Source organism: Petromyzon marinus, chromosome 22, assembly GCF_048934315.1.
Source record: "Petromyzon marinus isolate PM22_M1 ecotype Great Lakes invasive population chromosome 22, UKy_Petmar_22M1.pri1.0, whole genome shotgun sequence".
Taxonomy (NCBI): Eukaryota; Metazoa; Chordata; class Hyperoartia; order Petromyzontiformes; family Petromyzontidae; genus Petromyzon; species Petromyzon marinus.
The window spans coordinates 17394952-17421307 of NC_133688.1; the positions used below are offsets into that span (position 1 = coordinate 17394952).

The 26356-nt window shown below is 49.0% G+C and overlaps 1 protein-coding gene across 4 annotated transcripts in view; it reads left to right on the top strand.

Moving 5' to 3' along the window:
- Positions 1–26356, top strand: part of LOC116944890 (pappalysin-1-like) — a 169192-nt gene that overhangs the window by 104139 nt on the left and 38697 nt on the right. For 2 of the 4 annotated variants that reach the window (XM_076068798.1, XM_076068801.1), the window contains exons 15-20: positions 5374–5674; positions 8954–9104; positions 12586–12763; positions 13515–13716; positions 15798–15966; positions 16898–17039. In XM_076068798.1, the coding sequence (XP_075924913.1) occupies positions 5374–5674; positions 8954–9104; positions 12586–12763; positions 13515–13716; positions 15798–15966; positions 16898–17039 (1143 nt within the window). The remainder of the gene's footprint in view (positions 1–5373; positions 5675–8953; positions 9105–12585; positions 12764–13514; positions 13717–15797; positions 15967–16897; positions 17040–26356) is intronic. The other 2 variants (XM_076068800.1, XM_076068799.1) reach the window with 2 other exon arrangements.

Consider the following 26356-nt stretch of genomic DNA (forward strand, 5'->3'; position numbering starts at 1 on the left):
TCTGTAGATGTATCAGCGTCATCATCGTCGTCGTCGTCGTCATAACCTTGCGTATACATTCATACGTGCAGTCGGATTTGTAAAGTAGAAGCCGCGTCAATTATTTTGAGCAGGCGAACCCGTCTGTGAATTTCAACGGCGCGCGCATTCGTAACTTTTACCGTGGTGGTCAAGCCCCTGTAGCTTGACCTTGTTTCAAGTGGGGTGAGGGGTGGAGCAAACAGAAACTCAGGTGGAGGGCTGCTTGACACGGTGTAAAAAAAACCCCAACATTTAAAATGCTAAAATAGATCGAGTACGACGATACGATCTGCCTTTGTCTCGCGTGCATTCTGCTCCGGCTCTGACCCCGTGTGTGCCGTGCGCGTGTCTTTATGAGGTAAGGCTGCGGATGCCCGTTTGCTTAAACCGGTGGTGCTTAACCCGAGGTGCACGCTACACCCCCTGGGGGTTGCGAGATGCCCTTTCGGGGGGGGGGGGGGGGGGTGCGAGACTTGGCCAGATTTCTCTAGAAGGTCAATAATCGAAAACACGAATTAAGTACCGACACGTAAGCACAACTACTTTGTTACATCAAACCCTGTGTATTTATTAACATTGTAATTTTTTTTTTTTACGATTGAGAACCAAAGGAAGGGGGCGCGGGGGGTGCAGCCTGCAGGAAAGGTTAAGAACCACTTGCTTAAATTAACTCCTGTGAAGTCACGTAGAATGGAGCACTGTCGTCCCGACAGTTCTGTTCTTTCACCTGATGAAGGCTGCTTGTGTTGTGGCCGAAACGTCGTGATAATTTTATTGTCTTATTTTATTTTATTATTTTATTCTCATTCTACGTGACTTTACCGAAAGAACCAAAGAAGATGAATCCTTGCAGTCACGAAAGCTTTAAATCGAAATTTAACTCCTGTGCTCATTGTGTCCAGCAGCGTCCTAACCACCGCAAGTAGTTTGCGCTGGATAATGCGGCAGATCACGTGAACATCTTTGGCGCGAATAAAAAAAAAACCTTGGGTGAGTTTGTAAAAAAAAAATATATTGTACCAAAACTGTTTTGGACTTGATTGTAAGATTTCAGAGAGAGAGGGAGAGAGTGAGTGAAGGGTGTCTGCTGCTGCTGCTGCGCTTTGAGCAGAGGGAAGGAGGTCCCGCTGGTGCCGGAGTCAGTGTTGGTTGATGCATCCGTGGGCATGATGGAAGGGGGTTCCCCTAGTGCCGAAGTCAGTGTTGGTTGATGCATCCGTGGGCATGATGGAAGGGGGTTCCCCTAGTGCCGAAGTCAGTGTTGGTTGATGCATCCGTGGGCATGATGGAAGGGGGTTCCCCTAGCGCCGGAGTCGGTGTTGGTTGATGCATCCGTGGGCATTTTGCAAGCGTGGGGGATTTGTCACGTGGGGCGCCTGGGTCAACCGGCTTGCAGATGGGGAAAAAATTGGACATTGTGTCATGGACAAATACAATCACGATCGTACTGTACTTGTGTTTCCAGCTGCTGGCAGAACTCATGCAAATCGAGAGGGGAGCGGAGGGTGGTGGTGGTGGGGGAAGTGCGTAATAGAAAAAAATGGCCCAATAAAAAAATAGGGGGGGGGGGGGGGAGCAAATAAAAATAAATAACAAAACACGGAGAAAGAAAAAAATGGGCGTAAGGTTAGTTAGACACGTCGACTGTTTGGAACCGAACAACGTGCCATTATGTCCTCAGAACATTTGGTTCCGTGAGCGGTAATTTAAAACTCGAGCTGACTTGTCATTGGCTTTAGTTATACATCAGGAGAGTGGGGCATGTTTCATTGTCAACCAGCTTCAAGGGACCTGTTAGTCTCAGATTTAACAGCAAAAGACGTAAATTTTTACTTTTTACTATTCAATTTTTTTCGTATTAAATGGTTTCAAACTTTTTTAGGCCCACATAAAGTCATTTCCAGAACATGTGGGCTTACTGGAAAGGAAGTTCATTGCTTTGGCTGGGATTACCCCTAAACATTGATTGTAAAGAAGATAGATAATAAAACGACATCACATCGTAACATTCCTCTTCTGCTGATTCATTTTTAATGTATTTTGCACCCATGCTTACAACACGAGTTTGTGTTACATGTAGGAATAACGGTGATGAAATATAATGTAGTAGAGATGGGTGGAGCGGTGGCACAGTAGTTGTGCACCAGGGACGTGCGGTCAGGGGAGGCAGGGGAGGCAGAGCCTCACCTGTCATACTCCAATGAAAATAGCTGTTACGAAAAGTAAAAAAAAAGAATAATGAAATTAAAGATGTTTCTACTGATCTGTGTTTATAAATGTCATTTCTGTACGATTCCAATCATTTTTATAGTCAAAATCGCCAAATTTGCGGAGCTCCGCTGCAAATACAGGAAGAGACGAGAGGTGAGGCAGAGATGGCCTAAGCCTCCCCTCTGATTGCGCAACCCCTCAGTAACTATTTCAGTCCGTCACCAATGCAATGTTTGAAGACCCTTTCATTTCATGTCCTCGCCTTCCATACGCCAGATAACTTATTTCACGTATGTATATAGAGATATTTAGGCTCGCTGGTCTCGTCATGAAACTGCAATGAAAAAGCGCCAGGGGAGGCAGCTATCAGATCTGCCTCACTGAGGGGGACGTGTCTAACACGCCCCCCTCAGTGAGAACACGCCCCCTCGCTGAGGCCACGCCCCCTCTGTGAGGCCACGCCCCCCTCCGTGTGTGAATCTGGCTATGACACGAGCCAGTGCCTCCCCAGCCATTGACCTCACCGCACGTCACTGCTGCGCATGCTGGGCCGCACTACGGACCTCGTAATCCGAGTTCGATTCTCAGTTGCGGCTCGCATCAGTGGGACCTGTTCTGCCCTCCCACTGCCGTTCCTAAGCCCCACTGACCGGCTTGGTGAAGTATGGTAAACAGAAAATACTCCGGTATTCATACACTAACAGAGTTGTAATAATGTAGCATGAAAATATGAGTGGGGGGTGGGGGGGGGGTTCTGGTGCGGTGATTTGTGCATTGTGTCCTGGGACGTGGCAACCTGAGTTCGATTCCCAGTCAAGGCTGACATCAGTTGGCGAGTGATATCAGAACTGGTTTGCTGCAGCACTACCCAAACCATAATCACTAAAACAGTGAAGTATGCTCAAACATCCCCCCCCTCCCAATGGATGACAGGGCATGGTCATCATCCAGCAGTGGATTGACAAAATTACTGTAAAAGGTATCGTATTACTCTCAAAGTAATAGCAGCCTGAGAAAATGCCAATATTAATAAAACGTTGACAATCTGCCATGGTGGCATTTTTACTGGCGTTCTTTCCTCTGCAAACCATTGCCCTGTAAATATCAGCAAAGGTCATCTTCAAAGTGTCTCCAGTAATTACCAAAGGGGGCCCTATCGTAACCACTGAGCGATATTATCTCTAACCTCTTGTAAAGGGTTTCCCCCACTCTGTAAGAAACAAGTGTTTTGTGACATGTTATTTACTCCGTTAAATCGCTTTAATGTGACCGCCTTGAAACACAATTTTGCAGTGACCTTGCATCCCTGTGTCCTCTCACCCACCCACACTCCTCGCCGAGACATTAATTATGCCCCCCCCCCCCCCATCGTGTTGTAGGAAAACGACAAAACAAATATTTTCTGATGTATGTTGAACTTCTTTCGCGCCGTACGTAGCCAACCGCCCTCATCTGAGGTGCGGGGGTAAGGACAACAAACTGAACACAAAGGTAGTTCTAAAAAAAAAGAGAGTTTTCAATCTAGATTTAAAATTGTGTATAGCGTTAGTGGCTTCCTAATATTGCAAGGAAGTGCCTTCCACACGGCCGCAGAAGCGCACCTGAAAGGGCGCGATGCAGTGACCATCTTTCTTTGATGGCTAGCCAAAAGGAAAAAGTTTATGCTACAGTACACGAAACTATGAATGTATTTAAACATTTTTTGGTTATCTTACCAGATAAGGCCCACTGAGGTATATATCTCTTTTTGAGAAGCGACCTTGCCACGAATGATAGCTCCAACTAAGTGGCTTGTCAAGTGGATATTTATAGCAGCCAAATACTCTTAAACGCATGATGCTAAATGTGGAGGAAAAAAACCGGAGGCAAATCCACACAACCACAGGGAGAACATGAAAATATACAGGGGCCCTCAGGGTTGGGATTGAACCAACGACCTCCTGTATACCAGGTAAAGTAGTTAACATATTGCCGTTGCGGCGCCCTATGAAGCTACAGTAAATATGTAACGGAAGCGGTTTTAAGATAGATATTTTGTTTAAATTGCCGATGACCCAATAAACATGAATGCAGCCTATCTCTCAAAGATCTTGGACGTTATCAGGTCTTGGGTTGACACGTAAATGCTCACCACCTTCAACAGCACACATTGACCAGTACAATTCTTCACTGTGATATGAATCCCGTTAACCTACGTTCCATTCCTGGCCACAGTCGGAATCAATTGGAGGGCAAGTTATAGTATCTGTTGCCGCTTCTGGGTCTTTGCTCTCACCAACCCAGCACAGTGATGTATGGCCAAACAGCCTCCATGACATTCGTCCAGCAGCAGATTGACGAAGGGTTGAAAGCTATTATTTCTTAATCATTTGATAATTTTTTGTTGTAGACAGCTTGATAGATACATTATGCACTCAAATGAAAATAAAAGTTTACATCTAAGACACCGATAATACGATTAAAATCTTTCAAAAAGTGTCTCCCTGCTTAAACTACCGAGGGATGATTTTACATCAGGAAAATATATAATCGGTGACGTTTCTGACATTTGCCACTTTTTCAGAGCACATAAACGAGAAATTATAATAGGCATGTAACGACTATTTCTTTTACTGATTCTCACACTCACAGCACATGGATGCATTGATGTGCACGCAAAATATAGTTCTCGAGAACTTGTGGAAATTGCATGTACACTCAATACGAATGTGACATCTAGGTTTATAGAGCGAAACGAGCTTAATCAACAGTCACAATATAAACGACACAACAAAAATCATCCGATTCTTGATTTGAATCATGACCACAAATTTAAACTCTTTATGCAATTACGAGGCAGTGAATTAAGCGCTGCCTCCAGTTGCCTGATCAAGTCGTGGAAATTCCACGTTTTCCTGCGTCAGAGGCCGGTCAATCCAGAGGACAACGGCCAATGACTTTGCACCGCGTGGCGCTCGCTTTATCGACCCGGGGCGGACAAGGAGCTGCGATTGCAACGATCAATTTTTCACACGATCGTTTCTTTTTTTAAAGCAGTGCTCATAGATTGCTGATCCCCCTCCCACCCCCCTCCTCCCCCACCCCGGCCTGGCTCTCATCCCCCCCCCCTCGTCCCCCCCCCCCGTCCCCCCCGCTATGCAGGCGTCTACAAGCTGAGCTGCCGCGATAACCCGCTGGTGATTCCCGTGGGACTCGGGGTGACCGGGCGAGCGGGCAGGAGACGTCGCCGGGCCAAGGCGGTGCTGCTGCACGTGTCCTCGCGTCTCGTCGCCGTGTCCGGCGTGGCGATGCGACCCGTGTCCCAGAAGCCCTCCTCCACCTCCTCCTCTTCCACCTCCTCCTCTACCTCCTCTTCCACCTCCTCTTCCACCTCCGGGAGAGAGGACGAGGAACTCGCGCACATCTGCCCCGCCGGCGAAACGTACAGCCACAGCCTCAAGAGGTTGTCCCCCCCCCCCCACTCCGTGAACGATGAAGCTTAGTGTTGTCGTTGTTGTCCGAGAACAGTTGAGTCGATCAGCAGGTCTTGTGTGGTGGGGTAAAGTGTTGGTACTCCCTCCTCGTCACCTGGCTGCCTTCCAGCTTACCTGCGGTTCCTCGCACCTCCTAGTCATTATCTCTCTCGCTGTCCAAGAGTGAGTTAAGACTGTGCGTTAAAAGTTGTACATCATTTATTAGTGGTATTGTTATAATTACGACAAGACGTCTGGCTGGTGTACAAGGCCAGGCATGAGCCTAGCTGCAATTAATGAATGTAGGCCCCTTGTCAAATTCCCACCCCCCCACCGCCCTTTTTGTAGCTCCACGCCTGGGCCCCTCCATCCCCGTAGACCCTGGTGCAGCTCAACTGCCTTCACACAGTAGCCATGGTACAATTGGATTGGAAACAAATACTCAACCAAACTAAATATGGCCACGGGGAAAATTACATTCTGTTGAGGTCAATTAGCGTATAGTGGGTGGCCTATATTCAGATAGTTGTGTATTGGGTAAGGAAAAAAAATATTATTAAGGACTGCATTGCTAGTAGGGCAAAAAAATGAAAATGCATGCCTTACAACAGACAACTATTTGGCTGATATTCTTGGTTCTTTCAGGAAAGTCACGTAGAAGGGAAACAATAAAATAATAAAAATATAAAACAATAAAATTCTCATGACGTTTCGACTGCAACATAAGCAATCATCATCAGGTGTGAAAACCACAGCCACTTTTTTCAAATTTTCTTGCTGTGGTTTTCACACCTGATGATGATTGCTTGTGTTGCAGTCGAAACGTCGTGAGAATTTTATTGTTTTATATTTTTAATATTTTATTGTTTTCCCTTCTACGTGATTTTACCGAAAGAACCAAGAATATGAATCCCTGCAGTCACGAAAGCTTTAAATCTAAATTTATTTGGCTGATGTTTCAGTTCATAGAGAGAGAGAGGCCAGATGGAGTGAATAATTATTGTTGGAGATTCCGCTATATTATAATAACTGTTACACTTTTTACCTTGCATTACTAGGACGCATGCCTATAATACCTGGCAACTCACGAGCGTTGATTCAAGCAAGCCCGACTGCCGTTCGGACGCTGTGTCGAAGCAGGTCCAGGTTTCGCTTTGAGTGCGTCAATGCTGCTGAAATTACACACTCCCAGAAGGCCGTGGGGCTGTTGGGTTGCATAGAAAATACTTTCGTGTTGAATGCGGAGAGACAGATATAGAAGGAGATGTTTTGTCTGCACGCTTAACTATTTAGTTTGTTCCACTTCTCAACGATCATACTCACTTTAAATTAAATAATCCAATTGCCATGTTATAAGTACAACTCTCAATGCTTGTTTTTCTTTCAGATTTGTTGGGTATTTATCATCGCGAATGGGAATGCCTCTTTAAATTTGGGACTTTTCCAAAAAAGGTCACATTCCAGAGATTCGCATTTTGTCGAATGTGACAGTCGCAGTCTATGCATGTCACCGTCGTTTTAAAAGTAAAGAAGAAGGTTTTGTCATGAAATCATATTTCATTGTAATGCATAGAAGGAAAGATTAATGGAGGAATATAGTTGGAGAAGAATATAATATGGAGGGAGTTAAGTGGTGGTGCAGTGGTTAGCACAGTTCTTGGCGCCCTGTGCAATGTACCCTGTGAGTCTGGGGTTGACTTCTGGTCATGACTATGAACGTTGATGGCTTCTATCAGAAGTGAGCTTGGGCCTGTTCCTTCACAAACCCAAACAGGACTAGTGTGGTGAAGTATGGTAAAAGTAACTGCCATGACCAACATGGCATGGAGAAGCCTTCGTCCAGCGGTGGATTGACAGTGGTTGTAAATAATTATTATTGTCGGTTTTTTTTCCCTGAAAGCACACACATTTTTAAAAAAGAGCTATTACATAAAACGATAGGATGTGAACACTAAGCACCGTATTACTTAGTATTACTTAAACCGTGGCTCATATGAGGCTTGGCAGAAGTCTAAAAGCATTTACTGATTGTATTCCTTCTCATTAAAATAATGTGAGGGCAAAGGTGTGGCGTAAGACTCGGATAAAATAAAAACCAAGCCGGCATATCGATTCACATTTCAATCCAAATAATTGCATTTCGTTTCCTTATCAAAAGCTCAGAAATGCCATCAGTAACACCGCGGAACCACACGGTGGCATTTCCTTGAAATTAATTTCCTCGCGAACAACAATGGCATTGAATTTACGGCCCTGATTTATGGGCAGTTGATGCTCAGCAGGGCTCGGTGCGGGTCTGGGCCAGAAGGCGTTTTGGGTGCCCAAGGGGTGGCATGTTATTTATGATGCGCCGCCCCCCCCCCCCACCCACCCCGTCTCCGAGAGAAGCCACAAGTGTCACCAGATTTATGGTGCGTTTAATCGTTGAAGAAATACGGGAGCCTTGTGTAACAGACCGAGGCGTCCCCCTCCACAGGGCCAGTGCGTGCTAACCCTTTTCGGGGAAGCTAAACGGTTTTACAATTATGTTAACAAGACACGACCGATTATCTTTATAGCCCCGGCTTGAATGGGGACACCATCCCGTTGCATGTGCGAATTAAAGACTCCGACGCTGTTAATAAGCGCGTTGACTTAATATTAGAGCCGGGCCATCCAATGATTTAAGTCGCTGATTTACTTTTGCCGATTTATCGCTATAAATGCTCGTCCAGTCGGAAAAGATGAAAATGGCGTGGTCCGTACACAGAGCGAGTGTTGTGAACAAGTTCGCGCAGTGGAATGTCGAGCAAAACAACCATCCACTCTTAGTCACTCCCCCAGAAAGACAATGTCTTGAAATTCACTCCGCATCTCCACAAGTGCTTCACTGAATATCAAGACGTATCATCGTCCTGTGAAATGTTGCCATTGCTTCATACGACATGGTCATCACCATTGTCATCGGATAACACAAACACTGTGGGAGATTCACTGGTATGGGGGAGGGGGGTCCCACCTTCAGGCGGCAGGATATGGGGGCGGCCATCGTTTGAAAAGGGGTCCGTGTAATCAACCACGAAAAAAAGCAATCGATTACAATGTTTAGTCGATTTGTACATTTTCTTGACGATTGATTGACGAATCATCCCAGTGATACTTCGTGTAATTTTTGGACCGATCACTCCTCCATTAAATGTTCCTCCCCTTCACGCGAGGAGGCCATCTGACGAACCCACGCCCTCTTTGTTTTTTGCCCGTCTCCTGAAACGAAAACCGAACGGCGCCAGGTGCACCTGTGACGAGTGCAGCACCTGCCTCCCGCTGCTGGTGGCAAACGGCACGGTGCGGTGCGAGGACTCCGGCAGCCGGTGCGAGGTGCTCTGCGGCAAGGGGCACGAAGCGAGCGTGGACGGACAACCCGTGGCGGACAGGAAGCAGGTGAGGGCCCACCGTCGCCCCGCGCAATTCAGCGTCACGTAAGCCCTTTCCGTTCCGATGACCGCACGCCGACCTCGTGATTGACGCGTCGCGTTGCTCCGCGGAGGCAACGGGCGGTCTTCGCGACGCAGCTCAACGAGGCGTCCGTCGCTCCAGCGTGAGAGGGAGTCCGTCGCTCCAGCGTTGGAGCGTGAGTCCGTCGCTCCACCATGAGAGGGAGTCTGTCGCTCCAGCGTGAGTCCGTCGCTCCAGCGTGAGAGGGAGTCTGTCGCTCCAGCGTGAGTCCGTCGCTCCAGCGTGAGAGGGAGTCCGTCGCTCCAGAATGAGAGGGAGTCCGTCGCTCCAGCGTGAGTCCGTCGCTCCAGCGTGAGTCCGTCGCTCCAGCGTGACTGGGCTCCCTCTCTCTCCTGGGCTCGAACAACGAACAAGGGGGGGGGGGCGGGACTTTGCAATGGTGCGCCGAGGCCCAAGAAGGGCGCGTGCTCACGCAACCAGATAGTCAAAATAAAAGAAAGCCAAATAATAAAGGCGCCCCTAGTAATTTGTCAGTGCGATATTTATCAAGGGGCTAATCACTCCATCTGCCCCCCTCCTGCCGCTCGATTTAAATAAACACCGTCGGCCATGGCATAGTGTAAGAATATCCTTGAACAGAATGAATAATTATCTGAAGGCATGTACAGCATTGGACAAAAGGGCCCTCACACGTGGCATGAGCTGCCAGGAAACGGAGTGTGTGTAACTTTAAAAATATGTTAGCCTTAAATATGTTCGCGCAACAATGGTAACAAAATACACGTGTTTGTTTTTTTTCCATCTCTTAAGAGTAGCAAGGCTTGACTTAAGGCTTTCGTGACTGCAGGAATTAATATTCGTTGGGTCTTTCCGTAAAGTCACGTAGATGGTTCAAAGAAAATAACAAAAAAAACTACGACGTTTCGATCACAGCACAAGCGATCGTCCTCCTTGTTATTTGCTTTGAACCATCTACGTGACTTTACCGAAAGACCCAAAGAATTTAGTAGCAAGGCTGTACAATGCAGCCTCGTAGTGGACGCTAAAAACACTTACTCATACACAAAAAAATCAGAACATTGTGTTCCGCTTACATTCCCCCCCCCCTTCTTCCCCCTGACGTACTCGGAGCCCACCTCAACCTCGGCCATCCGTAACCGCGCGCTAAGTTTTGTTATTTGTTCGCTTTTTACATCATTGTTGTTGTTGTTGTTGCTCGGGATAATGTATGGGCGCGCGTTGCTCCTCGGTGCAATTACGCATTGTCGGAGAAGGGTGCCCTGCGGCAGGAGGGATGATAAAACCCTGGTCATTGAAGCGAGAGAGGAAAAAAAAACCCCATCGCAGCCGAAACTCGAACCTGTTAATTTATCTCGATCTTGAGCGGGGAGATACAGGAGCGGCGAGGTATGCGCGCGTTTTTTGTGCGCCGACAAGGCGATTCTGCAACCGGTGGTTATTTCTACCCCAGGTAAGGAGAGAGAGAGAGAGAGCCGCGAATGAATGGCCATGGTAGTAGGGGCCGGTGGCACTTGTTATTTTACGTGCGCCTCTGGCCGAGGCAGCTGTGACATTGTGAAGCAAAAAAGCAGGCCGGCGACGATTTGCCTCTCGCAATAAGCGAAGTCAGCTCCACGACTTTCCGAGTGCGCTGTCGAAATGGGACGCGGGGGCATTGCGGGTGCGTGGTTTGTCTGTGTGCGAGTGTGGGGAGCGTTGGAGTGGTGGTAGTTGGGCGCGCTGCACTATGAATGAACCCGCGACCCGAGTTGAATTTGCCACTCACGATCAGTAACCGTGGCGAATATTTATGCCGGTCTTGGGCCTCCCCCTAGGTCAACTCAGCCTTAAATCATTAACCTGGTGCGGTGTGTAAACGTCAGCATTGGGGAGATAAAGGCAGCCGGGCGTGGTATTTAGCCGCCCATCCCCTCGGGTGCCATACCGGCCTTCATAGGCGCTCGCTAACTACACGTGCCTCAAAAGTCTGTTGAAGACTTTTGAGGCCTTTGTCTGCACGTAGGATAGTTGGAAGTGGCCTTCCAGTTCGTAGCACAGAGCACGGATGAAACAGCCACCTAAGTTTTATTCCTGAACACGGAGAATGGCAGTGGCAATTATCGGTACCGGTCCTTGGCCTCCCGCAGGTCGACACAGCCTTAAATGTGTACCTGGTACGGTGTGTTAACAGCAGCACCTGGGGATACAAAGGTGGTTGGGTACAGTCCCGGCCACCGCCACCCACCCACCCTCGTGCGCCACAGCACTTGCCCCAACAGGCTGTTGTAGGCTATACGGGGTATCTTTGTCTTTGTATGAGAGTGGGGGGAGAGTTCTTTCAGCGGACAGCACACAACACAGAAAAAACAAACCCTGACCTCATTTCACTTCTTAGACCACTGATGTTATTAGTGACAAGTGGTATCAGAAACTGTCTTGTTACCACTCCTATGTTGGATCAACCTTAAATTAATATCTGGGGAGACAAAGGCGGCTGTGCGTGGCGCTGGCCACATTGTTTTCTTGAGCGACGTGCCGGCCTTAATAGGCGCTCGCAAACAGAACTTTGCCCAGCTGTTGATTAGGGTATAAGGGGGGGGGGATCTTTCGTCTTTGTTTTTGTGTGCGTGTAAGATAGGGTAGGTAAATATGTTTTGAGAAATGTTTAAAAACTAAACAAACCCTCTGTTTAACTGTAAGTTTACCAATTTTATAATTGAATAAGTGTGTTTACGTTCAGGGTTATTATGCAGAAAGACAGAGTAATAATGGTGATTATCTGCATACTTTTAATATCCCATTGTCAAACGTTTTCCTGGTACGTGTAAACACAGGCATTTCTGTGCACTCATAAACACGAGCCCCTACCTCTAACCACCACACACACCACCTATCAGCTGCGCCACGGCATTATTGATTACCCCGTGGACTGATTCACGCCCCCCTGCAGAGATGTGATGACTTGTAACAATTCAGGGTGCCGATTAGAATCAAGGATGGATTCTTTTTAGTTTTGTTGTGTGTGTGTGTGTTTCATTCGTATTGTCGTTTGCTCATTCTGGCTCCACTGGTACAGTTTCGTTCGCACCGTAACGCGAAATGTGCCGTGCGCTTTGACGTGAATTGCAAAATAATTTGAATATTAATCACAATTTTGTGAGAGTAAGAATCATTTTTTTTTCTCTCCATAGATTTTATTTTGCCGTTTGCATGCCCTAACACTGATACAGCTATGCGGGTCATGCAGCGTAGGTTTTCGCGGTTGTGCGGTAACAGCGTGCCGAGGTGTTTTCTGGCCGGCTACCGCGTCAGCACGATGTCCGACGTTTCGCGCCACGTGCTTGGGAGCTTCTTCAGGAGCGTCTTAACACCGGGGCCAAATAACACGAGGTACGGAGTGGGCGTGACGGAATCGCGTAGGAGTTTTTAGGCCTTTGTTACAAACGCCGCCCCTTCCTCCAATCAGCATCAGGTGGGAGTGGCCTGCGTGGAGGGCCAATGGGATAAGCGCGTTGCCTGCCTGCCCGTCGACTGCGGTGTCCCGAGTTCGCACCTCGTGTACCACGCCGACTTCAGCTACCCCCATGGAACGAGCTACAGTGCCCGCACCACCTTCGTCTGCCGCCCACCCGCCATACTGCAAGGTGACCCGTCCAGCACTCTTACTTCTCAGCGTCATCGTCGATGTTCAGCCATGGTCAATTCCACTGCTGGATGAAGGCCTCCAACAAAATGTCGGCTCAGTTTCTTTCTTTGAAAAGTTTTATGTGCTTGGAAAATCTGGTTGAACCATAAGTGTAACTCTCAGATGGTCCGGAATATTTGATTAATCGGCACCCTCCATTCCACATGGATGCTGGATAACAAATCTTTTGCTGCATACATAACAATGCAAGTGTAAAATTCAACTTTCCAATATATTGTAGCACCTATGCATTTCGCCACAGACATCCATACGTTTTTGCAGTTGTGTGGTCGTGGATTCGATCCCGACCCTGATGCCTGTTGTCTATTTGGAGTTTGCATGTCTATCTCCCGGTGATCTCATGGATTTTTCTTCGGGTCCTCCGGTTTTTCCCTCCACATTTAGAATCAATGTGTGTTTACATTATTCGTCTGCTGGAAACTTCCACGTGATGATACGCCACTTCGTTGGCTTACCATCGTGTGAAATTTTGAAAGAAAAAAAGCCAGATAGCTCGGTGGACCTTACCTGGTAAAATAAAAAAAAAAAATAGTTTAATAGTTTTGACACTATTGAAGAGGGGAGCACCAAGAACCACTGTCATTCCCCCTCTGGCTTTAATCACCGCCACCGCCGCCGCAAACACGACCGCCGACGGCCGATTGTGACGCCGAACTGCTTTGCGTTTTTTTTGTTTGTCCTTCCGCCAGGTGCGAGCGCCGAGCTGCAGTGCCAGGAGGACGGGCTGTGGTCCCTGCCGGAGGCGTACTGCCAGCTGACGTGCCGGGCACCGCCGCCCATGCCCAACGCCGTGGCGCGCACCGAACGCTGCAAACACGACGGCCAGAAGGTCGGCTCCTCCTGCAAGTACCGCTGCAAGCCCGGATACCACGTGCTGCTTACCAGTCGCAAGTAATGCCCGCTTCCACCCTTCCCGCTACACCTTGCCCACCCACCACCACCGCAGCCACGGCTATAGAACGCGAGCAGACGCGTGTGCTTGCAAACAGCGGCAAGGCGCGACTCCCACCCTGGGTACACGTCACGTGACCTGGGTACACGTCACGTGCCCTGGGTACACGTCACGTGCCCTGGGTACACGTCACGTGCCCTGGGTACACGTCACGCGCACGTGTCAGGCCGTTCAACGCCCGGCGTCATCGTTACAATTGTTGGCAAAGTTTAAGGATTGGCTGTTATCACCACGTACGTATATAATACACCTTTTTTTTTTACAAACATATCATGATTATTTTGCAGTCATACATTTCCACATTTGTTTTCGTCACGTGACAACTTTATTTATTGGCTGTATGGGGGCGGAGGAATGGTTTCCGACACGCATTTAGACATGCGGCGATTTGACCCAAAAATAAATTATGAATCGAAATTGTGCGCAAATGACCTCAATTAGGACTACACATGTAGCAACATCTCCCCCCACTGAGAAACTACTGTGGACTGTGTGTGTGTAATGCAGCAGCGCCTTCATTATAGCCTGTAAGAATGGAGCGAATATCACATGTTAAAAATTATTGTGATTATTATCATATGACCATGACACTGAAGTTGTGCCTTTCTGCTGTTTGTGAGCACAGTTTTGCATGTTGTTGATTCTTTGTTTCCAGCGGACATGCATTTTATTTGTTTACTTTGTGATGTACAGCACTTTGAGTACCTTGTAGAGAGGCGCTTTGTAAACGTAATTTATTGTTACCATTATTCGAATTTTGCTGTTTTTAAGGGTTTTCTCATAATGTACCGAAAGTATCTGATTTGAAGCCATGGAAATGTCTGCTGGATAAAGCGCCGGTTTAAAGTTGTAAAAAAAAAAATAGTGTGTTGGTTTAAACACCTCCTCAGAGTGCATTTTTCTTTGGTGAAGGCTCTCATTGTAAATCGAATTTTATCCACGAGCGAATGGTGCATTAACAAAAAGACATTGTGCTTCAAGAGGCTCGGGAATTTTGACACTGTTCATGTGTTTTTTACGTAATTTATTGTCCTTTCTGGGAAGAAAAAAAAACCCGTAACATTATTTCGGATGCACGAAATATGTTTGCAGTCCAGTAGACACATATGGTTATTAACCAACGCACGGAATGGGAAACAATTCCACAACCCGATAATTAAATCAATGTGTGTTACCATCAGGTCAACCTGTCCCAAACCATCATGACCTTACGTTTTCCTTCAGGCCTAGGTGCACCATGCCATGTCAGCGCAAATTGATGGGATGTGAGCCTGTTCAGTGCAATCATTTACAACATCACAGACACGCCGCTTGTTCTTGCATAAGTTCACGGTTCGAAACCCGGCGGCCGCCCTGGTTATTACCACCAGTTTATTAACCGTAACGATACGCGCCGCCTGGTGTGCGGTGGACGTTAACGATCCCGTGATGCCATTCGCGAGAGGAAGGCCGTTACGTAAAACTCTTCCATGGTAACAGGTGGTACTGTTGGTGACTGAACGCTGGCCACGGCAGCTGACAGTGAGTCGAGTGGGCTTGAGAGCTGCAGAACAAGACACCATAAAGCCGAATGTTCCAATCGATATGGAACTTCAGGTGGATTTTAGCGGGACGCGTTCCCTCGCTTTGCGGCTCAGACCTCGGCCTTGCTGCGGTGGTGAGATGTTGCTCCCTCGCCTGGTATGCATGAGGTCGTGGGTTTGATCTCAACCCTGACACCTGCTGCATGTTTGGAGTTTGCGGTGTCTCTCTCCCCGTGCTCGCGTGGATTTTTCTCCAAGTCCTCCGGTTTTTCCGCTCCACATTTAGAATCTTGAGTATTTGACTGCTACTAATTTCCAAGCCACTTCGTTGAGCTGTCATTTGTGGACAGGTCACTTCTGAGAAAGAGCAATATAGCTCAGTGGACCTTACGTGGGAAAAAATGAAAAATGTCGGCACAGTTTATAGTTTTAGATGGCGGACGCACGCGTGCACAGCCAACATGCTCGCAAATCCATCCGCCCGCCCCTCTTCCCAGGGTGTTCAAGGTGAAGTGCACAGAGGAGGGCCACTGGGAGGAGGGCGGCTGCGTGCCTGTGCAGTGCCCTCCGCTGCCGCTGGTGCTGCACGGCTCCTACACGTGCACGCACCGGTTCCAGTTCGGCTCCCGCTGCTGGGTCAACTGCAGCACCGGCAACCCCAGCAAGGTCCCACCCACCTCGGACGCACAAACACAAAGATCCCCCTCCACCCCACCCGCCCCCCGCGTAGCCTCGACGGAGTTTTTGGGGCTTGTGCTGCTAGCGAGTCGCGCCCATGAAGGTGCCGGCTCGGAAACACGAGGGGATCGGTGGCCAGCACCGCGGCCGGACGCATCTGTATCTCTTGTGGCGATGTTTGCACACCGCACCAGACACTCGTCGCCTGGGGGAGGCCCGGGACCGGTTCAGATAATCATCACTGGCGTTGGCTGTGAGCAGGAATTAAACTCGGGTCGCCGGGTTTGTAGCGCAGCGCAGCGCACACACGCATACACACATTTACAAGTGACACGCACGCACACACTCTGAATATGCACTTGGTTTGGGGGCCCCTTCGTACGTTCAGTGCCTTCCCTTGACCGTTTTTGCCCCCACCCCTTTGCCGATGCCTTAAGAATAACGTTTTAAGTGCGGCACGAATTGCATGCTGTGGTATATATGGGTTTGGAAACGTGGAATGCCGGAATAAGAAAATGGAACAATAGTGGACAAGTGCACAGGGAAGCGTCGATAGGTGCGTGCAAAACGCAGGTTGCAACGACGCACCATGATATCAGTGGAGAGCAGCACGTGGGCTTTAGCAGGGCGAGATTCATTACGGAGTGGCAGCCAGGTGAGGGAACCGGGGAGATGGAGCGACTAAAGCAGCTCGTGTGTGTGGGTACTAGATGGATTGCGACATTGCAAGGCCTTCATCCAGCATTGAATTTACTGAAGATGATGATGAATGCATATGCATACGTATTCATATCATATTTGGGTATTGCCAAACTCATGATGTTCATTAGATGCCTCGTTGCATTTCTGTTGGCAAAAGCTCATGAGTTGACAAGTGTGTGTGGGCGTGTGTGTGTGTACGTTTCTGTTACTGGACCAGCAGGGCCACAAAGTGATCGAGTGCAGAAAGAATGGACGCTGGAGTGGGGAACTGCAGCTGTGCCCGCACGTGCAGGGCGAATGCACCACCCCGGACCCTCCGTTCATCATCGAATTCGACTGCCCTACTGGATATGGAATAGGTAACAGCGTAGCTGGCTTCTACATTTTTTAAAGTATTAACGGGGTTATGGGGTAGTGGTACAGCAGTGGTATACACGCCCTGACTGGATATATGTGAAAAAGAGCTTCATAGCTCATCGGATTCTACCAGTATAAAATTAATATTCTGATTCTGTGTGTGTGTGTATATAGTTGGAGTGGTACTGGCCACCCCTCAGTCTCTCTGCTCAGAAGAAGGGCCCCATTGGGCCATCGCCCAGACATCTCAGTCTCCTGTACATATTTGTTTTTCCCGTTGTAAGGCAAAGGTAATTACGAAAGTGGGGAGAGTAGTTTTTGAAACTGTTCACCTCGCAATCGCTGCGACTGCCAATCTCAGTACTCTATCCGTTGAGCTCACGAAGCGATCTAATCTTTGGCTGCCACGCAATAGCCCCGAATTTCTACCGCCAGACCGCACTCCGTGACACTTGTAATTTCATGCGGAAAAACATTTAATTTTAGCGGGAGGAGAGCGGTGCAGAGTTACACCACTATTGTAACCCCAGTGTCCAAGTGAGTCAGATACACAAATGCTTAATACGTCTCACGTGAATGTTTTTCGGTGGGGAAACATCGCATCATCACATGGGTGGGTTTGGCCTTGTGTTTTTTTAGTTGAACGAGGGTAGCCAAGGCCATGCCCTGAATAGCTGTCAACGTAGCCTACATTGGGTCAAAGAAGCAGCTTTGAGCTCTGAAAAAGAAAACGCCGCAGTTCAGTTTCTAGACGCTGTACCCTTTATAAGAATATAAGAATAGGTTTTACCCTTTCTGGCAATAATCAGTTGTGTTAAGATGTTAAAACACCAAACAGAAACCTGTTCTCAAGGAATCCCACCTGCATTAACAACATTTCCTTGTGGTGAACATTCAAACAAAAAACATTCGCGAATAATATATGGCATTGTCTTTGATTGGTCCACACCAGAGACAACTTTATTTAATGCCTCGTCTCAAACAGTGTTAGACCAGAGAACGATAAAAGGCGAACAGCACAAAGACAATGCCACTATTATGGAATCTATAGCTCGGGGTGAGCAGCCTCAATGTGGGACCTTTCTTGCCAGTATCAAAATATAAGAATAGGTTTGACCCTTTCTGGCAATAAAACAGTTGTGTTCAGATGTCGAAACACCAAGCGGAGACCTTTTTGTATGCCGTACTCTCGTCTGCACCTTCATCCTAGTGGCAAATAATTCTGCGGGAAGGTAAAACGGTGCAGCCTTTGCCATGTCTTGCTCAAGCCACCGCTGACCGAAGGGGCCTCCTCAAAGTGGAAGCTTTAGCGAGACTCGGTCGAGGGTATGTTGGCCTACCCTTCCACGTCTTGGGAGAGGTGGGAATTACTCGTCCTCTGCCCTGCCGCACGCGACCTGCCGGTCTACAAACTGCGGCGTATCTATGTATACTTCTGGGTGGACGGAGGTGGGTGGGGGTGGGATTTAATGAACTTTCCTCGTTGGTTCAGTTGTTGTGCCGGGAGATGCGACTGGCGACCCGTTTGCATTCCAAGTCCAGTTGTGTTTTGTTTCTGTACATTTTTGGAGGAAAATAAAAAGAAATATATACGGGCTGCTCTATACATTTAAAGGCAAGTTTATTAATTGAATTCTACATTTTTATTTGAAATAACAGTGCACCCATCAAGGAAACAGTGCCAAACAGTCTTAACAATGCGGTGCCAAACCGCACTATAATTATCATTATGATTGTTTTCACTAAATAATTATTATTTGAGTGAAAGCAATAATAATTTTTCTGGGAAGAACGTGCTGCCAAACATCAATGCATTTATTATTAAAGTTCTAACAATGATGATTATCTTAGTCGTATCATTGTGCAGCCAAACCACAATATAACATTTATTTGGAAACGATTCGAGTTGAATATTATATGCAGGAACACTTTAGATCAGGGAACAAAGTAGCAACCTCATACTGAGGCCTTACCACATATCTACTCATATGTATGACACGCTGACAGCCTGGTGCGCTGCGTCATTGACTTTCTTCTGCTGGTATTCGTCGCTAATAGACCATGGGCCAGAGCTAAAGTTGGTCACATCTAAGATATCCAAACTTTATAATTATCAGTGCCGATTTATTTATACGACTATTTAAGACTTCATTACTCGATAGCCTCACGCATTTCTAGTGGACATCTGTGTAAAAGAGCTTCTTAGCTCATCGGATTCCTCCATCTGGATTAAAGATTCAGATTTCACATGGCTATCACACGATTCACTGTTTATTGGCCACGTAAAGAAATTGCTACCCGCTAAAGTAGTCCCATCTCAGGTAGTGCCAGCAAGTAAAACATCATCTGGGTCTGGGCTTGTGGACTAAATCTGTATGTGTGTGTGCATGTTGAACTTCTTTCACACCGTACGTAGCCAACTGTGCGAATCGGAGGGTAACAAACAAAAACACAAAAAATCAAGTTCGAAAGAAATGAGTTTTCAATCGAGATTAATAAAAAAATCCAGACTATGAAGAAATGTACCCACATGTGACATTCTTGGCAAATGTTTAGTCGCCAAGATTTTTTTTTACCTGTCACGACTAGAAGGGCAACATCATGACGATTCGAAAGTATATAATGTGCCGAAACGTTTCGTGCCAGGCAGTGACTTGTGCGTCCGCAACGTCGTCATCAAGAAGGTTAAGCACCTTGTCCATGGTTCGAACTTTCCGTGGGGATCACTGTTGGCAGCTGTTTACTAAAATTATCTGGTGACATTTCCAGTGACGTGGAAAGCGCTTTCTGCAACCATGTCATTCCAAGCGGTGCATCAAGGGGGGGGGGGGGGGTGGCGGGTGGAGGGGAGGTGAGGAGGGGGCAGAAGGAATAGCCCCCCCCCCACCACCCAACCAACCAACTAAATAAATAATAGTTTCATTGACCATTTCATAGACAATTTTTGAGATGTATCACGATTGTAAATTGCATATTAAATTATCCTGGATGTATATTAACATTTAATATGTTTTTCTCTTTCAATCCGGTAATGCGTGTTTTATCCGAAATTAAAACTGACTCATGGGAAGTTATTTCTGACTCAGTACTCTTGGTAGGAAACTAATTTGCCCACTCCCAAAGACAAAGATCCCCCGTATAGCTTTACAAGACTCTTGGGTCAAGTGCTGTTGACGAGCAGCGATGAAGGCTGGCATGGTGTACGAGGGGGTGAGTGGTCAGTACCATGTCCGGCCGTCTTTGTCTCCCCAGTGCTAATGCTTATACACCGCACCAGGTACTCATTTGAGGCTGAGTTGACCTAGGAGTGGCCCATCATCATCACTCATGTTGGCCGTGAGCGGGAATTGAACTCGGGTCGCCGGGTTCGTAGTGCAGTGCGCATAACACTGTGCATCACCACTACCACTGCAACCACTGTCATCCACCGCCACATAACCCTGCTTCCTAAATCAAAAACAGCTCTCATCATTATTAAAAACGTATTGGATTAAAGAAAATCTTAACTTCTTTCATACATATGCATAGGATGCAGCCGTGGTGAAATGGTCAGCACATTGAACTTGCAGTACGAAGATTTGCAGTTCGTTTCGATCTCTTGGCGAGGCAGTTTAAACAATTGTGCAAATTTTGATTTAAAGCTTTCGTCACTGCAGTAATTCATATTCTTAGCTCTTTCGGTAAAGTCACGTTGAAGGGAAACAATAAAATAATAAAATATATTTTATTGTTTTATATATATTTTATTATTTTATTGTTTCCCTTCAACGTGACTTTACCGAAAGAGCTAAGAATATGAATTGTGCAAATGTTTTTTTAAATCCACTCGTCTCTCTCCGCCGAACGTTATGAATAAATATGTGTACAACATTTTAGTCGATCGGCAGGTTGCATGCGGTGGGGTCAAGTGTGGGTACTCCCTTCCTCTTCCCAGACGTCTGGCCAGTGTGGAACAGCAGGCCAATACCTTCTGAAGGGGTCTTCTAGAGCTCTGTCTCGTGGAGGCCCATCCGCCAGCATCGGTGTGAGCTAGCAATTGCAGGGCTGCACCTTTACCTGTCACGTGGAGACGACAGCGAGTGTTTCTATCCCGCGATGGTTTCGCTTCTAGCTCTGTGTGTGCGATGGAGCTGGCGTGGGGAGCGACGGTGCAGCGGTCGGCGTGCTGCGGCACAAACCCGGTGGCCCCCCCGAGTTCGATTCCTGCTCACGCGGCAACAGGAGTGATGATCCCCTAGGCGCGCTGCACTTACGAACCTTGTGACCCGAGTTCGATTCCCACTCAAGGCCAACACCAGTGGCGATTTTCTGAACCGGTTCTGGGCCTCTCCGAGGTCGACTCGGCCTCAATTGGGTACCTGGTGCGGTGTGTAAACATCGCCACTGGGGAGACAAAGGCGGCCGGGCGTGGTGCTGGCCACCCCACCCCCTCGTGTGGCGTGTCAGCCTTCAAAGGTGCTCGCTAACAGCACTCGCCCCAACAGTCTTTGAAGGCTATACTGGGGATCTTTGTCTTTGTGGGTGTATATGTGGTGCCGGTGGTGCTGGCCTTCCATGCCAGTGCGGTTTATTCGGTGCCAAATGTTTGAAATCGAGCAGCAGTTTGTGGGAGCGTCGAGGTTGTGGGAGTTTGGTTAGCGAGCACCTCTGCAAGCCCAAGGCAAAATGCCGCATGGCATCTGTCTCGTGACTGGCACTCATCGCTGGCGATCGTTCGGAAGAAGCACTTGCATAGAATTTTTTATTTATTATGATGATGTGCTCGTCTGCTTAAATCAGTAGACAGATCATACATTGGGGTTTTAATGCATTGCATGTGTAGTGATTTCAACTGAGTCGCAGACGTTGTCTTTGGAGCAACACTATTTATTCAATAAATCAACGTAACATAACGCAACCTACAGTTGGGTGTTGAATGCTCATCTAGCCACGCTACGGTAGAACTAGACACGGTTCGCTATCCCGGCCCGGACCACAAGCTGGATCCCTGACCGCGTGGCTAGAGGCTTCTTTTACCCGACGTGGATCTTCATCGCCAGCAACACGAAAAACCCTGAGCCCCTCACGGGGGCCCCCGTTATATCGGCCCGGGCTGGGGCTGGCTCCGCCCCTCGCCCCGCACACCTTCTAGATCTCTCGAGCCCTTTCCCGAAGGCTCCCCGAGAGCTCTTTTAGACCACGTGACCACCCAGCGGCCCCCGTCCACCGGTGGCCCCCCTCCAATATCATCCGGTCACGTGTCGGCAGGTCACCCAGCGTATCATGCCCCAACGTAACCCTGGCTCGCTGACACTCCCTCTCGCTCCCTCACCGGGAGCCCGCACCGCACACTGTACGTGGTGCTTCTGCGCTGACCAGCGCTCCCCCAAGCCCCGCTAGGGCTGGTACTGCTCCCAGTAAGCGGGCTACACCTAATGCCGTGGCTTCGTAATCCCGGCACCACACAGTGACAATCACAGTCACTACATCACCCCCCCTCCATAGCTTCCAGCCATCCCGGCTGCCAACTCCCCCGCAAGTAAGCAGCCTAAGTACAATTATACAGAACAATAACAAGTGTGCTCCAACAATATCAGAACAACGCAAGAAATTATCCAAACCCAACTGTACAATATATACACGGAGAGAGAAAAAACACACAACAGCGAGAGAAAAAAAATGAACAACCCAACAATCGCGTCGTACAAGATACCCACAATCAACATCTCCCTCCCACAACGTGTAACAATGCCCGTGCGCTCGATGGCGAGCAGCATCGGCCAAATACTCGCCACGACTCATGCGAGCGCGGCAACCCATGACGGTGTGGGAGCGTGCTATACACGGGGATCACGCGAATCGAGTCTTTGAACGAGTCCGTGACGCCGGTCCTCCAGGCAGGGTTGGGCTCGACCGCCCTGGAAGGCCCGGGGGGGAACAACAAATCGACCGGGCGAAGCCGGCTCCTCACGAAGAGCAGTCGGCCGGGTCGTCGGGTCCTTCACGTCCAGAGCACGCGAGGCCGACACGAGCGGCCGCGTGCGAGGCATCGATCGCGCGGCGCCTTGGAGAGTAGGGAGTCGTAGGAAGGCGGACGTCCTGGGGGCCGCCTTCGAGGAACCCGGCAGCCCGATTGGACATGTCCCGGCAGGCCGCGGTCGTAGCAGGTGACCCGTCCACTGCTGGACTGGGACGAAGCAGACCTCGCCCGCCGCCGGTCGTCCCGCCGCCGATCGCCGTCACCCCGACGATCGCCGCTCCGCTGATGCAGCGAGCATGCGGGAGCAGGCTCCTCGTCCGCGTGGGCCCCGGGCTCCGCGGAAGATGCAAAGCACACAACCAACACCCTGTCACGTTGCAGGGTCTGCTGCGCCTGCGTGCACCTGGCGATCTTGAGCAAAGACACCTCTCCGTCCTCGGCGGGGAGCAGAGTATGGAGGTTTTTAGCGAGTCCCAACATCTTCTCGAGGACCAAGGGGTCAAGGCCATCGTGGTCCATTTTCGGGAACGCGGCCTTCGGCAGCGTCAAGAGCGGACTTTGGTATGCGAGAGCCGACTCACCATCCCCTTTCCGCCTCACGGCGAACTTCTGACGGTTGTTCAGCGGATGCTCGAAAAACAGCGTCCATCTGGTCAAACGCCTGCATGAGGGTGGACCTCTCGGACAGCGGAATGGTGAGGAACGCCGCCAAGGCATCATCGTCGAGGGCGGCGGGCAGCACTTTCAGCGCGTCCGCCTCCGACCATCCCGCCAAGTTGGCATTGGTGAGAAATCGCCGCTTAAACGCCACCCAGTCGCCGCTGGCGGCAACAAATTATTTAATGAAGGGCAGTCGACGGCGGAGCGACTGGACATCAATCGACGAGGACGTCCCCGCTTCGAGCTTGGCGGGTTCAGCGCTCCCCGCCGGCGGCAAAATGGCGCCCGCGAGTGTGGGCAGCGGTGATGGCGTTCCCGCCTTCTGTAAAATGGCGACCGGGTCGCCCCGTCTGGACAACTTTGCCGCTTCCTCCTTCGCCGTTGTGGGCAGGGACCGCACCTCAACGAGGATGGAGGACATCGCTTGCAGGAGGTCAGCGAGACGGCTGTGCGCGTCCCTGACTAGCTCCTCCAACGAAGGCGAGGTGCCGCGCGCCCCGACTGTACTCTGCTCCGCCGGCAATGCCTCCGCTCCATCCTCGGCGGCCGTGGGCGGAATCAGCTCCTCCGTCATCTTCGTCATCCGACGCCCGTACACGAACTCTGCGACGTGTAGATATGACTTGTCTACCACTAGCTACAGTCTATCAAGTTGGCCACTTCCGACACCAGTTGTAGTGAGTCCAACTGAGTCACAGACGTTGTCTTAGGAGCAACACTATTCAATAAATCAATGTAACATAACACAACCTACACTTGGGTGTTGAATGCTCATCTAGCCACACTACGGCAGAACTAGACACGGTTTGCTATCCCGGCCCGGACCACAAGCTGGGTCCCGGACTGCGTGGCTAGAGGCTTCTTTTACCCGACGTGGATCTTCATCGCCAGCATCACGAAGAACCCTGAGCCCCTCACGGGGCCCCCGTTATATCGGCCTGGGCTGGGGCTGGCTCCGCCTACCTTCTAGATCTCTCGAGCTCTTTCCCGAAGGCTCCTCGAGATGTCATTTAAACCACGTGACCGCCCACCGGCCCCCATCCACCGGTGGCCCCCCTCCAATATCATCCGGTCACGTGTCGGCAGGTCAACCAGTGTATCATGCCCCAACGTAACCCTGGCTGGCTGACACTACCTCTCGCTCCCTCACCGGGAGCCCGCACCGCACACTGTACATGGTGCCTCCGCGCTGACCAGCCTTTGTCTCCCCAGTGGTGATGTTTACACATCGCACCGGGTACTAGTTTTTGGCTGAGTTGACCTAGAGGAGGTCCAGGACCTGTTAAGATAATCGTCACTCGTGTTGGCCATGAGCAGGAATCGATCTCGGTTTGTCGAGTTCATAGCGCAGTGCGCGAACTGCTACACTACCACACCGCACGCGAGCGGAACGAGCACGTAATCAAACGTGGATACATGCATTACAAAAAATCTACAACTTATTCACTACAGGACACTGTCGACTAAAACCTTTTTTTTATCATTCTGTATCTTATTCTTAGTTTTTTCGGTAAAGTCACGTTGAAGAGAAACAACAAAATAACAAAATATATATAAAACAATAAAAAATTCTCACGATGTTTCGACCATAACTCAAACGGTCATCATCAGGTGACCGTTTGAGTTATGGTCGAAACATCGTGAGAATTTTTTATTGTTTTATATATATTTTGTTATTTTGTTGTTTCTCTTCAACGTGACTTTACCGAAAAAACTAAGAATATGAATTACTGCAGTCACGAAAGTTTTAAATCAAAATTCTGTATCTTGTTACGGGTGAAATGGTCCCATACAGTATGCATGTGTAGTGACATCGCGGCATGTCAACGTGCAGTGCCGGCCTTAGAGAATGACATCGCGGATGCCACTATGGTGTGGGTGCAGTACCGGCCCTAGAGGGGCCCGGTGAGCGCTGATTGATAGCGCTGAGTGGCACCACGCTCGGCGAGCAGTGCCAGCCCTACAGGACAGGGTGTGTGAGTGCCGGCCGTAGGATAAGTTTACCCCATTCTGATTGAGCCGGGAGGACACGTGACCAGTTAAGTCTACAAAGGGGCCCCAAGAGGGGGCTAGGGATTGTCACGTGATTGGGACCCAAATCCTTCCCGAAGATTCTGGAAGGTGGTGCCGGCCACGCCACAGAAGAATATAAGCCGGGTCCCGAGAGGGATCGGCGTTGTTGTTCATCCTGGAAGAAATCTTCGTGTACGTTCTCTGTTCAATGAGTCTCCAACACGTGGACCCGGGCTGAAGCTGTTGGTCCCGGTCCGTAGTAGCAGTTACGTTGTAACTAGTGTAGTTAGCCTGGTGGTCACCACCATAGGTTGTTATTCTAAGGGGAAAGTTATCCCGTGTGTTGGAACTGAATAAATGTGTTGCCTCCAAGTCTACGTCTGCGACTCAGTTGAATCCATTACACATGTATACAATGCGAAACATATGTAGAGGCTTGGACAGGGACAAGACAGCCAAGGCCATGCACAAAAACATCGCAATCAAGCACACGCGTAAATAAATGCGGTTCAAAAGTAGGAGAAATAATGCAATGGATATTCAGTCAAATGTATCCAAGTTTTTATTATTTGAATAAGACGGGTAACTTGCCACATCCCGAAACACGATTTTTGTCTGGAGCGGCCACCACTGGCATCGAGTTGGGTGAGATTTTTGCTGTGTTTTTACAGGAGCTTCCTGATTATC